At 35.6% G+C, this 14,854-nt stretch overlaps 1 protein-coding gene across 1 annotated transcript in view; it reads left to right on the plus strand.

The window, feature by feature from the left end:
* Window positions 1-14,854, plus strand: part of LOC115519504 (PARP1 binding protein) — a 66,163-nt gene that overhangs the window by 31,568 nt on the left and 19,741 nt on the right. The window contains exons 5-7 of the mRNA XM_030323512.1: window positions 2,960-3,130; window positions 4,215-4,369; window positions 14,552-14,735. Of these exons, the coding sequence (XP_030179372.1) occupies window positions 2,960-3,130; window positions 4,215-4,369; window positions 14,552-14,735 (510 nt within the window). The remainder of the gene's footprint in view (window positions 1-2,959; window positions 3,131-4,214; window positions 4,370-14,551; window positions 14,736-14,854) is intronic.

Below are 14,854 nucleotides of genomic sequence, written 5' to 3' on the forward strand. Positions count from 1 at the left end.
CATCTTTGGCTGTCAAAGTTTGATTATAATATGGGAGTGATTTTTTTTTTTTCCTACTTGAGTAGCCACTTACATCTATGAATTAATGTTTTGTACCAAATTTGGGGTGCTTTTGGCCATAATTTCAAGTATTTTTTTCCTGCTTCTTTCACTCTTCTGTAGGGATTCTAAGTATTTATATATTGATTTAATTAAATTATCCCACAGTGTTCGTTGGTTCTTTTCTCTTTTTTTTTTCTTCCTTTGTTTTTCAGATTTGGTAATTTCTATTTATATATTTGTAAGTTCACTGATACTTTCTTCCACTTTTTCAAGTTGTTATTGAGCCCACTTGGCAGATTTTGTTTTTGTTATTGTACTTTTCATTTCTAGAATTTACCTTTTTTATAGTGTCCACTTTTCTGTTGTCATTTCCTCTGTTAATTCATTGAAAACATTTTTTAAATTCATTGAGCATATTTCATTTGAATTCTTTGAATGTATTTATAGCAAACACCTTGATGTTTTGTCTGCTAAATCTAACATCTAGGTCTACTTGGTGATAATTTCTATTGATTGCTTTTTATACTAAGAAGGGCTAACACTTTCTCTTTTTCTTTTTTTAAATTTTTTAATTTAATTAATTAATTTTTAAAAATGTATTTATTTATTTTTGAGAGACAGAGAGAAACAGAGCATGAGCAGGGGAAGAGCAGAGAGAGAGGGAGACACAGAATTCGAAGTCAGGCTGCAGGCTCCAAGCTGTCACCCCAGAGCCCGATGGGGCACTTAAACTCAAAAACCGTGAGATCATGATCTGAGTCCAAGTCGGATGCTTAACCAACTGAGCCACCCAGGCGCCCCCCCCCCCTTTTTTTTAAACTGTCTAGTAATTTGTGAATGAAAACTGGACATTACAGATAATATTCTATAGTGATTCTGGGTTATATCATGTTCTTCTGAGGACAGTTGAGTTTTTGTTCTAGTAGGCAATTTACTTGCCTGGATTTCAACTTCGTATTTTGTTTCCTCAGTATGCACCTTTTTGGATATCTATTATTATGGCTTCCCTTTGCTGTTTTTTTGGGTTGGCTTTTGTAGATCTTTCTTCTGCCTGCCAAATTTGGCAGTCAGGCACAGTTTTGGGGAAGTATGGAGCTTATTCTCTCCATAGATTCCTTTTCCTAGGGTTTTTCCTGAATTTTCCAGTTCTGATAAGCTTTGGCTGTGTACATTTAACACTTCAAGCCTGTACACCTTCAGCTTTCTGCCACTTAAGCTATACACAGTTGAGGAATGCACTCAGTTTAGCAAACCTTCCAACTCATAGCTCTGGTTCCTCATAGCTCAGTCTTTCTTGAATATATTTTTTGAATATGTTTCTTTCTCATTTCGACTTGCATTTTTGATGGGCCTCCTGGAGTCTCCCCCATGCTTGTGTGGTTTCCCAGTCAGCTAGGGATTTTGACTCTTTATGCTCTCAATTTTTCCAAGATTTTCCCCTTTAAATATCTAGCTGCTTTCCCAGCCCTGGATTCTAAGGACACCTTTATAGTCACTTCTACCTTCTGCAGCCGCCATAGTCATGAAATTTGGGCCAGTAATCCACGAACTTAATTCATACCCTTCTTATTGCAGTTCCATTAAAATTAAATATTCTTCCAGCTTCTGTCTACCCTCTGGACACTTCTCAGTGTCTTTAAATAGTATTTAAAATTTCTTACCATTTTATGTTTGTTATCTGTGAGGTTCACATGATCACTCACTTCCAGTACTACAGGAAGTTTAGGGCCTTGAACAACCACAGGCTTGCTATTCTTACCCTTCTTGTTGCAGTTCTTTTAAAATCAAGTTCTCCTCCAGCTTGTGTCTGCTTTTTGGATCCTTTCCAGTGTCTTTTATTTATTTATTTTTATTAAAAATTTTTTTTTAATGTTTATTCTTGAGAGAGACAGAGCAAGAGCGGGGGAGGGCAGAGAGAGAGAGGGAGAGGGAGAGAGAGAGAGAGGGAGACAGAATGTGAAGCTGGCTGCAGGCTCTGAGCTGTCCGCACAGAGTCTGACGCGGGGCTTGAACTCACAAACCATGAGATCATGACCTGAGCTGAAGTTGGACACTTAACCGACTGAGCCACCCAGGCGTCCCTCCAGTGTCTTTATGTAGTTATGTTTTTAAAAATTTACCTAATAAGTTATACTTATTTGTGGGAGTTCACACTATCACTTCCCCCATACTAGATAGAAGTTGCAAGGCCTTAAATAGCTATAAATAGCTAATTTTAAGAATAAGATCATTGAATACTCTGGTTTGTTGTTTGACTATAAAAGACAAATACAGTATATATGAAAGAACCAATATCCATATGAAATTATAGCAGATATTATTTATCTTGTGCTTAAACAGTCATAGCTCTGTTTTAGGCCAGTTAATGTCAACATCAACTACTTGTTATTTTTTTTTACATTTGCTTCTATCTCTTCATTGTAATACTTACTTGGTTATTTGGTATTGTCAAAACCAATATCTAATAATTTCCTCCAAAATTTAACCTTTTAACTTCAGCCTATATCTAGTCCTGTATGGGTAAAGGACCAAATAGTGCCAGTTGGCTCATTCCCTAAGCTTGGGGGCATCATTACTCCTTGTTATTTAGTGACAAATGTGTGCAGGGGAAAGAGATCCAGCCTTATCAGAAATGCAGACTTTGGACTTTATCTTTTTATATCATTTTTTAAGAGACATTTTCAACAATTATGATAGTTGTTATTTGCTCATAGATGCTCACTGGTGGCAAGTTGGTTTCACAATCAAGAATATGTTAATTGTCCAATTCAAATTTTTGTTTTATGGTAGTTCTCTTTTTTTCCCAAAGAGTTGAGTGAGATTGTTATTGAATGGTCATAAGTATTTTTACTGCATATAAGAAAAGATTATTGATTTAGAACAACCTCAATAAAGAAAATAATATTTTATTGTACAGGTGCAGTTACTAGCAAGGAAAGTTATCTACTCATATTTAAGCCTGCTAGTGAATTCAAAGAATGACCTGGCTCTGGCTCATATTCTTAATATTCCTGATAGAGGACTTGGACGAGAAGCCTTCACTGATTTGAAACATGCTGCTCAAGAGAAAAAGATGTCTATCTTTTTGGTATGGACGTACTACATTTTCAAGATGTTTTAAAAGGCTGTTATGAACAGTGGATACCTGTACCGTAACATAGACTTCTTATGATAAAACAGGATTTAAACTGTGAATATATGTTCTTCCTTGGTATTTGAAAATCTGTGGTATTATTACCATATTCTTCAAATTTGACAAGGGAGAATATCTCTAAAACAGTGTTTTCCTACGTGTGTTCTATAGAGTGATAGCCCTGTTAAATTCTCCTTGAGTAAATATGTCCAAAGGAAGAAGTCCCTGTTAAATGCTCCTTGAATAAATGTGTCCAAGGGCAAAAAGTTTGGAAATAGTATATACCTTTATTGGATGTTTATATATCAAAAGCTCTGAGAGGTCCTACCATTAAGAAATATGCTTAAATTAACCATGTTATTTAATCTGTTGTTTTCTAAGTTATTTAATCTTGGAACTTTCTTCCAAATTACTGAAATTTCATAGAATTTGTCTTAGTATACACTGTGGAAAATACAGCTTTAGAACATTTCATCTTTGATGGAGATGCTCTTAAGTATAGCCATCATATACATAATTTTATCATTGTAGAGGTAAGGCCTTTTGAACTACACATGATGAAATAATCCTAAAATGTGAAAGCTAGATAGGACGTAGTGATTATTTAGTCTAAGTGTTTAAAGTAAGATAAGGCTTGGAAGAGTTGAATTAATTGCCCACCCTTGAATAAATCAACACAGTTGATACTTAAAAACCCTTTGATCCATATAAAAACTCCAGTTTAATCTATACAAGAATATATTTCTACACTAATATTTTATAGTCAGTGATATTCTCTTATGAATATATTCTTACTCTCTTAGTTTTCTAACTTGGCTCCCCAGTCTCCACTTGCATTGCCATCACCCCTGCTGGCATGAATTTTGCATGGCATCTGTTTCTTTAATATTTGCTTCTGAATCAAAGTGGCATGAATTGTAAAAAGTGCTTACTTTACCTCTATACCCAGAAATAATATAAATGCACCCAGCTTCATAAAGTTTTATTTTTAACTTACTAAATCATTAAACATAACTAAATCATTTGTTTTAATTCATAGGTGGCCACATCATTTATTAGGACACTAGAGCTTGGAGGGAAAGGATATGCACCATCACCATCTGATCCTTTAAGGGCACATGTAAAAGGATTGTCTAATTTTATTAACTTCATTGACAAATTAGATGAGATTCTTGGAGAAATACCAAATCCAAGGTAACGACTTTTCATAAATTACAAATGTTTGTTACTAATATAGCTTTAAAACTTATAGAATCAGAGGTAGATTTGAATATAGGAGCTATTGAAATGACCAAAGATCAAACCAAACAGTAGGGAGAAGAAACAAAATATCTAGATGAATAAATTATAACCTTATGACCTATCCCTCTAGTTTCTGCCTATCTTTGATTCTAAAATTTTTGCCAAAGTCAAATGGCATGTTCAATTAAATTTGACTATAGAAGAGGGATTTCTGTTTGTCTTTTTCTGGAATAAATAGATTTTTGAGGACTGGACATGACTGAATAGATCATTTCTTTAAAGTTTTTATTTAGCAATAAGGGAAACTTATGCCCGGGATGAGTAAGGAAATTGATAGAGATATGATGAAATCTATATTCTACTTCCTGCTACTATTTTTTCCTTTTCTTGGGTGTAAATCTTTAGTTTATCTGGAATTTGTTTTTATATTATATTGGAAGTAAGATCTTCGTATCTGATAGACTCCTATTTATAATATATGCATTTTGGATGATAAGTAATTTTGAGAGTAATTTGGTGGGGAACAGAAGTGTATTGTATATGTTAGCAATCATGGTAGATCACTGTCAATTTGGTTGGTATGCTTTAGCATTGTACTAATAAAAAGAGCTGGTATTTATTCAACACTTTTTATGTGTCAGGCATTGTATTAAGCTCTTTGTGGGGGTTATCATTTGATCATTACAGCAGCCTTACATTATGGGTACTGTATACACACCCAGTTTAGAGAGGAAGAAACTGAAGCACTGGGACTAAGTAATTTAACTCAGTCACATTGTTATTTAAGTAGCAGAGCTGGGATCTGAACTCAGTTCTGAACCTGGAACCCATTCTTTTAATCACTATATCTTATTTCATGAAACTTCTTTTCACTGTAAGATTCCAAGAAGAATTTTTTTCTTAGGATTTTATTCTGAATTACATCCTTCTGTCTTCTTTGTGGATATCCATTCCAAGGAAGTAAATTTGGAAGAGGTTTTTTGAATGTGACTTATAGTCAATAATAGTGACATCTTCTGAACTTTCAAATATATTGGCTGGCTGTTTCTTCTGAGATCACAGATAATTTAAAAAAATATTTTATTTTTAGCAAAGCAAATATAGGTATATTTTGTTAAAATCAAGTGGCATTATGGACTTACAGTAAAATAGTCCTCTACATATGAATTGACTTATGTTTTTTTGTTTTTAGATTTACCTCATTTAAATGAAATTTTTATTCAGCTATTTGTTGATTTTTTCAGTTTTAGACAGTATTAACTTCCTATGCCAACCTCCCAGCCCCCCTTTTCTGTCTTCTCCCTTCTGTTAGGCACACAGATACACACAGACTTCGTTCATCCTTCATATCTAGTTATACTACAATTTCAGCTTAAGTTATGTTTTAGAATTTTTTTATTATGACTCTGTAAATACTGCCTACACCTAAGCTATGTGATATGCTGTGATTATACTTCCTTTCTTGTATAGATTTTTTTTTTTTTAACGTTTATTTATTTTTGAGACAGAGAGACAGAGCATGAACGGGGGAGGGTCAGAGAGAGAGAGGGAGACACAGAATCTGAAACAGGTTCCAGGCTCTGAGCTGTCAGCACAGAGCCCGACGCGGGGCTCGAACTCATGGACCGCGGGATCATGACCTGAGCCGAAGTCCGCCGCTCAACCGACTGAGCCACCCAGGCGCCCCTGTTTTTTTTTCTTCAGTTAATAATTATCTACTTTTTTCTATTGCTTGACTTCCTATTTTATTATAGAATCTTTATCAAGCTTCCCAATAAAACTATACAATTTCTTCTTATTAGACCTAATAATAAGGTTATCTATAAGTTCTGGGTTTTGCCCTTGAAGACATTCCTTTTGGAGAATGCACTATCTTCTTCATTCAGTTTGTACTTTTGCTTGTTAGGCCTGTTTCACAGTGGTAACTGTGAAGTTTCATTACCTTATGAATTTTCTTTGCCTCTGCCTTGTTTTCTGAATCATGACTTTATTTATTTATTTAAAAAAATTTTTTTTACATTTTTTTATTTTTGATAGAGACAGAGCACAAGTAGGGGAGGGGCAGAGAGAGAAGGAGACACAGAATCCGAAGTAGGCTTCAGGCTCCGAGCTGTCAGCGCAGAGCCCTACACGGGGCGAACTCACAAACCGTGAGATCACTACCTGAGACGAAGTCGTAAGCTCAACCGATTGAGCCACCCAAGTGCCCCATGACTTTATTTTTAATTGGTAGACCCCTTATTGGTGTACATGGCTTTCTGAGAAAAACAGGAGACAAATATTTTTATTGTATTCTCTCATTTGATTGAATGTGATCTTATATCATGTTTTATTTATCTAAAAGTATTATATTTTTAAGATTATTTTTATCTGCTTCCTGGATTGTCTTTGTTGTTATCTAAGTTGAATGTTTTCTTTTTTGTTTGTTTTGCAATCTTTCATGTTAGAGGTATTCCTAAAATGTATGGTGATTCTGAACAGCCCTTCCATCATATTTCAGAATGAGACTCTATAAAGCTGATTAGTAGTTCTGTACAGTGGATTTCATTATAGCCTGGCATCCAGTTAGTTCCTTTGTTGGGGATTCTCCCAATGTCGGTAACTATAGGTCTTTTCTTTGGAACTTACCCCAGAATTTACACAGTGGCATCCTTTAGTCTCCTTCAGAAAGCTGTAAGTCTAGCTAGTCTAGTAATATTCTGGGATTTGAAGTCGCATAGGAGCTGATGCTCAGTCTCCCAGTTCAGTCTGTTGACTTTTACTCAGTCTCTCTGTTTTCAGTTCCCATTGCCTTGAGGTCTAGAGCTCATCTGGCTTACTTTCTTCAGAGTGATCTTGCTTTCCATGCTGAGGGGAGGGAAGTGCACTGGCCTGACTGCTCAGAATAGGAGAAGAGATTGAGGCGTCAAGTGTTCTGATGAAGACTGTCAACCAGTTCTTATTTGCAGCCCCTTTATCATAGCCTTCAGTATTGAATTCAATATCTGAGAATTTCTGGAGTTGCTTCTTATTGGAATCTCTTTTAGCAGTTACATATGTTTTAGCTTTCTTTGTTCTGAGTAGTCAGCTACCACATGTCCGTCTGCTTTTCATCTTTCCATCCTTTCATTGTATGTCTCTGCTGTCATCCGCTATTGTCTCCTCTTCCATTCTTTTTCTTCGTGGATTTAAAACACTTGCATTTCTGTCATTTCTCTGCAGCTTTAGGAGGGAGCAGATATAAATGTGTACATTCAGTCCACTGTAGTTTGTTATAATTGCATTCCCTTTGGAGGAATGTCTGGTTTGGATAAATTATCTACAGGATAGAAGTACATTTTAGAGGCATCTAGGATGAGGCATCTTAAATTCTTTAACTTATCAGTGAGTTATTGTGGATATCCTGTCTTGTCACAGTGAGTAATTCACTCTGTGTTCTTGTGAAGACACTGAAGAAGTAGGTGTCCAAGTAGTGGGTATATTCATGTGGGTGTCTAAATAGTGCCCTAAGCGATCTTTATTTCTTCTTTATGGTGACATTTGTGTATACTAAGTATATATTCATCTCATAATCGTAAAGAATTATTAAAAGCTAAAACCATATATCCTATTTATGCAATAGGAGGATGTACAGAGGAAAGGACAATTGCCTTATTTGTGGGAGGCAGGGATAAAGGGTCAGGAATACTTACCTGGGTGGCTGTTACAGTTCAGCTTAATCTTAAAGTATGGACTTGAAGGAGTTAGACGGACATGGAGAATGGGTGTGATATGAAGCCCAGATGGGGAGAAGGGAGGATATTTTCTACAGTGGGGATAATATGAGTAGCCTATTGGGACATTGTTTCATTGGTTATTCATTTTGTCTTATAATTTCAACTTCTACTAGTACTTTTGCCACAGTCCATAAAGATTATAAGAAAAAACAACAAACGATCTTCTCTGTTTTTGTCAATTCCTTCTCCTTCCTTTTATTTTTTGATTTTTTTTAAATCAATTTTTTCTAATGTTTATTTTTGAGACAGAGGGAGACAGAGTGCAAGTGGGGGAGGGGCAGAGAGAGAGAGGGAGAAACAGAATCTGAAACAGGCTCCAGGCTCCTAGCTATCACCACAGAGCCCGATGCAGGGCTTGAACTCACAAACTGCAAGATCATGACCTGCACCGAAGTCGGATGCTTAACTGACTGAGCCACCCAGACGCCCCACTCCTTCCTTTTATAACTGAGATTCTTTTTTTTTTTTAATTTTTTTTTTTAACATTTATTTATTTTTGGGACAGAGAGAGACAGAGCATGAACGAGGGAGGGGCAGAGAGAGAGGGAGACACAGAATCGGAAGCAGGCTCCAAGCTCCGAGCCATCAGCCCAGGGCCTGACGCGGGGCTCGAACTCACAAACCGCGAGATCGTGACCTGAGCCGAAGTCAGACGCTCAACCGACTGAGCCACCCAGGCGCCCCTATAACTGAGATTCTTGAAAAAAAAATGCTGTCCTTTATTCCATTTCCCAATTCTAATTATTTAATATGTATTCCTCACCAGACTCTGTGAGGGTTTTGTTGATTTTCTTCACTAATATCCCTTAGAGTTAACATGGTTTCTGGCACAGAGTAGACACTCAATATCTATTTACTTGTCTGTACTTAACTGACTCACAATCATTCACTGTTCCACTCTATTGAAGCTATTCTGCCAAAGATCACTTGTGATCAGGTTGGTATGGTCTTTTTTGGACTCCAAATGTCCTTAAATTTGATCATTTTCTCTGTTAGAACCCTTTTCCCCATACTTCTGAGATTTCATTCTCTCTCTTATTTTCCATCTACTCCTATAAATTCTATATCTATAAATTCTAAATCTATATTTCAGTGGGATCCAAACCTCTTTCCTGAGTTTCAAAAATACATCTTTGTCTCTAGGTTGTGACCTCAAAGGCAACTAAAACTTAACATGTCCCAAACTAAGTCTTCATCTTTCCTGCAAACCTTTTTCTCTTTCTAAAGTGCCCCAGCTTTTTGAAGCCTCTCTTTCTCAAGCTACCTAAGCAGAAATCTGGAACATATCTTAAACTCCTTTTTTCTCCTTTCTCTATCCCTTCTGCCACCAAGATCCATCAATTTTTCTTACTTAACATTTTTGATATTCTTTCTTCTCATCTCTATTCCTGTAGCTACTATGTTATATTTCCATTTTGTATGGAAAGTCTGTTTTCAGACTTTTATCCTTTCTTGCCTGAACTTCTTCACTTCTCTCTGAGTTGTTCTTTTTCCTCCATTTTGAGTTGCCCCATTCTGCTGTCCTCACTACTGCCAGTGGTCTTTCTGAAACAACGGATGTTACTCCCATGATTAAAATTCTTCAATGATTCATATTAGGTACAGGATAAGACTCCAGAAACCTCAGTATGATATACACATTCTAAATGCTCTAACTCCTGCCTGCATCTTTCTCTAGCCTGTCTCTCAACCTTAAAACTTAGAGATAAAAATATACTTAACTCTTGTAACTGAGTAGAATAGGGTGGAGGTAGTAGGGAAACACAGTAATCTTTGAATCAAAGGGAGGATGGCAAACAGACAGGGAAGAAATGAAAGAATCAATTCCTACACTTCCCTCCCCATTGCCAACTTTTCATCAGGCCATCTTAGCTATAATTTGGTTGTATTTCTACATTTTGCCAGTAGGTGCCACCATAAAATGCATATACTTTCCTGAAAAATATCTTAAATTAGGGGTTTCAGGTTACATAAATTAGTTCTCTATTGTTCCAATATTTAATGGAAACAAATTCCAATTTGTTTAATGGAAGCAAATTCCAATATGTATTTCAAATTTATGACACAACTTTTAAATGTATATTTGAGTTATACTTATTGGACTAACTATTATTCATTTATAGAATGTTAAATCTAGTTGAAATTTTCTGGTCCAAAATTCTAATGTTACATTTTTTATCATTTAAAAATATTCTAGAAGCACTTTTGATATATCTTATGTAGCACTTTTAATCATATTTAAATTTTAAAAATGTGTTTTAGCAAATAGCTTTCTAATTCTTGGAGATAGTAGAGGAAAGCCAATCCATACAGTAAAGTAAGAATATTCAATAAATACACTGAAGTATAACCATCCATTTGTGTTTTACTGCTTATTGTTCTTCTTCATTCACAATATTTTGTTACAAGCTTGGTGATTTAATTGTTTTCCCTCACTAGTTTTATTTTTCTCTTTCTGCCCCAGGGCTTTAATTTGATACATTTGGTAGTCAGTAGGTACAGTTTACCTCTTTTTCACCTAAATTCTTCCTTTTTTTTTTTTTTTAAGTTTATTTATTTACCTTAGAGAGAGAGAGAAAGAGAGAGAGAGACAGAAAGTGTGAATGAGGTGGGACAAACAGGGAGAGAGAGAGAGAATCCCAAACAGGCTCCACATCATCAATCCAGAGTCCAATGTGGGATTTGAACTCACGAACCGTGAGATCATGATGTGGGCTGAAGTTGGATGCTTAACCAACCGAGCTCCCCAGGTACCCCTAAATTCTTCTATTGATGTTTTTCCAGAGTACTCATAATGTATCTTCTGGGATGCCTTCGTGAAATACTCTTTCTTCCCTTACCTCCCCACTTGAACTCCCTTTATACCTTTAGTATCTCACTTTCTCATGTGGTTAATTGTGACCTCTTAAAGAGAAATATTTTATTCATTGTATCCCCATTGCCTAGCACAAATATCCTGGTGTCATTTGAGTTAAAACTTCAGAGATTCCAGGCTCTAGAAGCAAGAGTCTGGATTATACTACCATGTTGCTGAGCAGATTTTTGAAGAGCTAATATTGGGCTCTAATAGAGAATGTATAGCAAGCAATAGACTAGTCACAGCACTAGTGTTTGAGGTATTTTTTACCAAGGTCAAAATGTTGAGCTTGGCAAGGATCTGAAACACAAATCTTACACACTTTTTCCTGATTTAATTCAGTCAGGGAATTATATCATCTTTAGAAGGAAGGAATTGAGAAAAGGAGGCAAAGGTGACTTTTACCTAATATCATTAAAAGCATTTTTTTGTTATTGTAGTTGACATTACAACACTCTTTCATGTTTTATTATCCTTTTGAATCTTACAAAACTCTTCCATTAGATTATTTGCCAGAAGAGGCACATAGTGTTGTGCTTTCATTTCGGCTTCATTTCATCCAATTACTTTCTGTGCTTTTGATTGAAAATCAAGGAAAAACCACTGAAAAAGATAGTGATTGTATATATAAAAGAATTCTTAGAGTTTACTCAGACTTCTGATGACAGGTATATGGCAGGTTAGGTCTCCTGATTGAACCTTCCCTTGAAAATAGTTAATAATGCTGGATACATATCTTTTAAATACTTTTTGAATGCGTTGATGAATAGGCATTTATAATGAAAATACTGGCCAAAAACTAGGGGAAGGAAGAAAGTCAAAGAGGGAAGTCAAGAAGGGAAGCCAGCTTTTATTTTGAGAGTATTTGGTGATTTGGAAAGTCTGTTCTTATGCTGGTAAACTCTGAGGGAGCAGAGACAAAGCCTGGGGACTGTCTAAGATGAGGAGTCTGTTGGGACATCCACACTCACAGGGCTACCCACTCTGTGTCAAATGAACTGAGAATAAAGGCTTTAACCTGATAAAGGGTTTCTATACAGACCTCCTTACTGGTAAAATGTTTTAGCATTCTATTTAAGGTTTAAGATAAGGTAAGAGTTCCTACTCTTATCATTTCTTTTTAGCACAATATTGTATGTTCAATTCAGTGTAGTAAGGCAAGATAAAGAAATAGATGTAACAATTGAAAAGGAAGAAATAAAATTCTGTTTGATGATAATATGATTGTATATGTAGAAAACTCCAGAAATCTAAAGGCAAATTATTCATATTAATAGTAGTGTTTAACAATGTTGCTGGACACAAGGTCAGTAAACAATAAGCAATTGTTTTTCTCTGTCATCACCAAATAGGAAAACAATTTTTAAAAAAGAGCTTCAAAAAGATAAAATACATAAAATAAATCTAATACAACCCTTACTAGTTCCTTCTCCCTCAGAAGGTTCAGACTCAATGTGAAATTCTCTGGTTGCCTTCTCCCACCGGGCTTTGTGTCCTGATCAAAGTACTGCTAGAGATTTTTGCCTTCAGGAAAACCCATTCATTCTGCTTGCATCCCATTTGTAACTCCCAACTTTCTACTCCAGGTCTTGTCTGTTCCTTTTTTGGGGGAGAAATTAAGTGGTATTTAGAGATTTCCCCCTATTCCTGCCAAACTCAGCGAGATATTCCCCCAGGGTATTTAGTCCACCATAGTGTAAGTGGAAGGTGGAAAGCTCCTAAGCACTTTTCTATTGCAAATGATATGAATAATCATAAAATATGTATCTTTTGTCTTATTGTAAAAAATTTTAGATTGTCGCATGTGATAGTGGTCATATCAATCATTTCTTCTGTGTGCAAAGTATAAACTGGTAGTGTAAAAATTAGCATTCTTCCTTTCTCAAGAAGCTTTTTCTTCCTTTTTTTTCTTTTAAATGAAATGTTTCCCAAGCTTGTGTGGTTGTTAGAATCACCTGTGGTACTTTTAAAACAATGCAGCTATTCAGTACTCTTTTCTGCAGTTTGTGATTCAACAAGGTGGGATCTGGAGTTGATATTTTAAACAAATGCTGAATATGATTCTGATAATTAGGCAAATTTGGGAGACACTGGTCTAATCATACATTAAGTGTCTCTGCAATTTTCTTCTAACTTTCCATCTCTATTTGGACCAGCTATTTGATTGTAAATAATCATATTTCCAGTGTTTCTTAGGAAACCTGGCTTCTTCCCTAAAACATAAAACCTGGCAATAAGACAGCATGGATTAAAACTTTAATTCATAATTTCCTTTATGCCACTATAAAAGTCACAGAAAAGTTTGAGGCACCTGGGTGGCTCAGTGGGTTAAGCTTCCAACTCTTGATTTCAGCTCAGGTCATGATCTTACAATTCTTGGGATCAAGCCCTGTGTTGGGTTCTGCACTGACAGTATGGAGCCTGCTTAGGTTTCTCTCTCTTTCCCTCTCTCTTTTTCTCTCTCTGCCCTTGCATGTGCATGGGCACACACTCTCTCCTTCTCTCTCAAAATAAATAAATAAAAATTAAAAAAAAAAAAGTCACAGAAAAGTTAAACAGCATACCCAAGGTAGAAGGGGGTGGGACAGGTGTTATTTTGTGCTCAGGTAATCTGACTTTATAGCCAGGCCATACCACCTTCTCAATCAGCACTGCACAACCTTTCCAGGGATAGCTCTAGGAATGGAGATCTCCCGACTTTAAAAAAGAGCCCTCTTCTATTGTTGGACACCTCTAATTTCTTCCTTGTAATAGATCAAACTCCTTTTTCCTATATATTTCTCACATTTTTTTAGGTCAGCCTTCTAGAGCAGGAACTGCAACCTAAATTCATTCAGGCTCAGGCTTAGTATAAAGAAGTAATTGATTTCAGGTTTTTTAAAACACTTGTCTTTTGGACATAGTTAGTTGGTCCAGTCTCTGGTTTGCTTTAGATCAGTATTAACTAGCTTAATTTCTGCTTCCACGTAATAACAATTCTCATATTAGAATGTAATATCATGCTTCAGGTCAGTCCTCACTACCTCTTTCCTAGCTCAGGCACTCTGTGTTCTTGGACAAGCTATTTAACCTTTTTGAGACTCAATTTTCTCATCTGTGATTTAAGGATAATAATAGCGAATGGATTTTAAGATTAAAGTAATGCAAGATTCTAGGTATAAATTGGGAGGTAGTGTTTCTATTACCTTGTATTTAAAGATACATATTTTTAAGTATATTATGTATGTATCACTGTACCTGAAACTGTTATTATGTATCATATATAACTAAAATATTTCCCTTCAGCTTTCAAATCAAGGAAGAAATAACTTACCTTTATTGAAATGACTTGCTTTCAGAAAAACTTTTAAATTTTGTTTCTCATGGTTCTCATCCTTTTCTCAAATGTGTTAGTTTGATTTATAAGACCAATGTCCTATTTTTTGAAAAGTGTTGATTCACTCTGAGAAGTATATTTTCAAGCTTATAAGCATATTGTTATTTCTAATACTATTGTAAGGGTGATCTTATTTCTATTTTCAGCATTGCAGGGGGTCGGATACTCTCAGTGATAAAGATGCAGCTGATTAAAGGCCAGAACAGCAGGGATCCTTTTTGTAAAGCAGTAGAGGAAGTAGCTCAGGATTTGGATTTGAGGATTAAAAATATTATCAATTCTCAACAAGGAGATGTAATTCTTGGTACCACTGATATCAGTCCTGCAAGGGTAATGAGCTTTTTATTTTTCATTATTGTTCCATACAAAACATTATCGCTTCTACTTGTTATAGAAATGGTTTACTATTGCTACTTAAGTCATAAGCATGTGTTTCCTGCGTTTAAGAT

Source organism: Lynx canadensis, chromosome B4 (assembly GCF_007474595.2).
Source record: "Lynx canadensis isolate LIC74 chromosome B4, mLynCan4.pri.v2, whole genome shotgun sequence".
Taxonomy (NCBI): Eukaryota; Metazoa; Chordata; class Mammalia; order Carnivora; family Felidae; genus Lynx; species Lynx canadensis.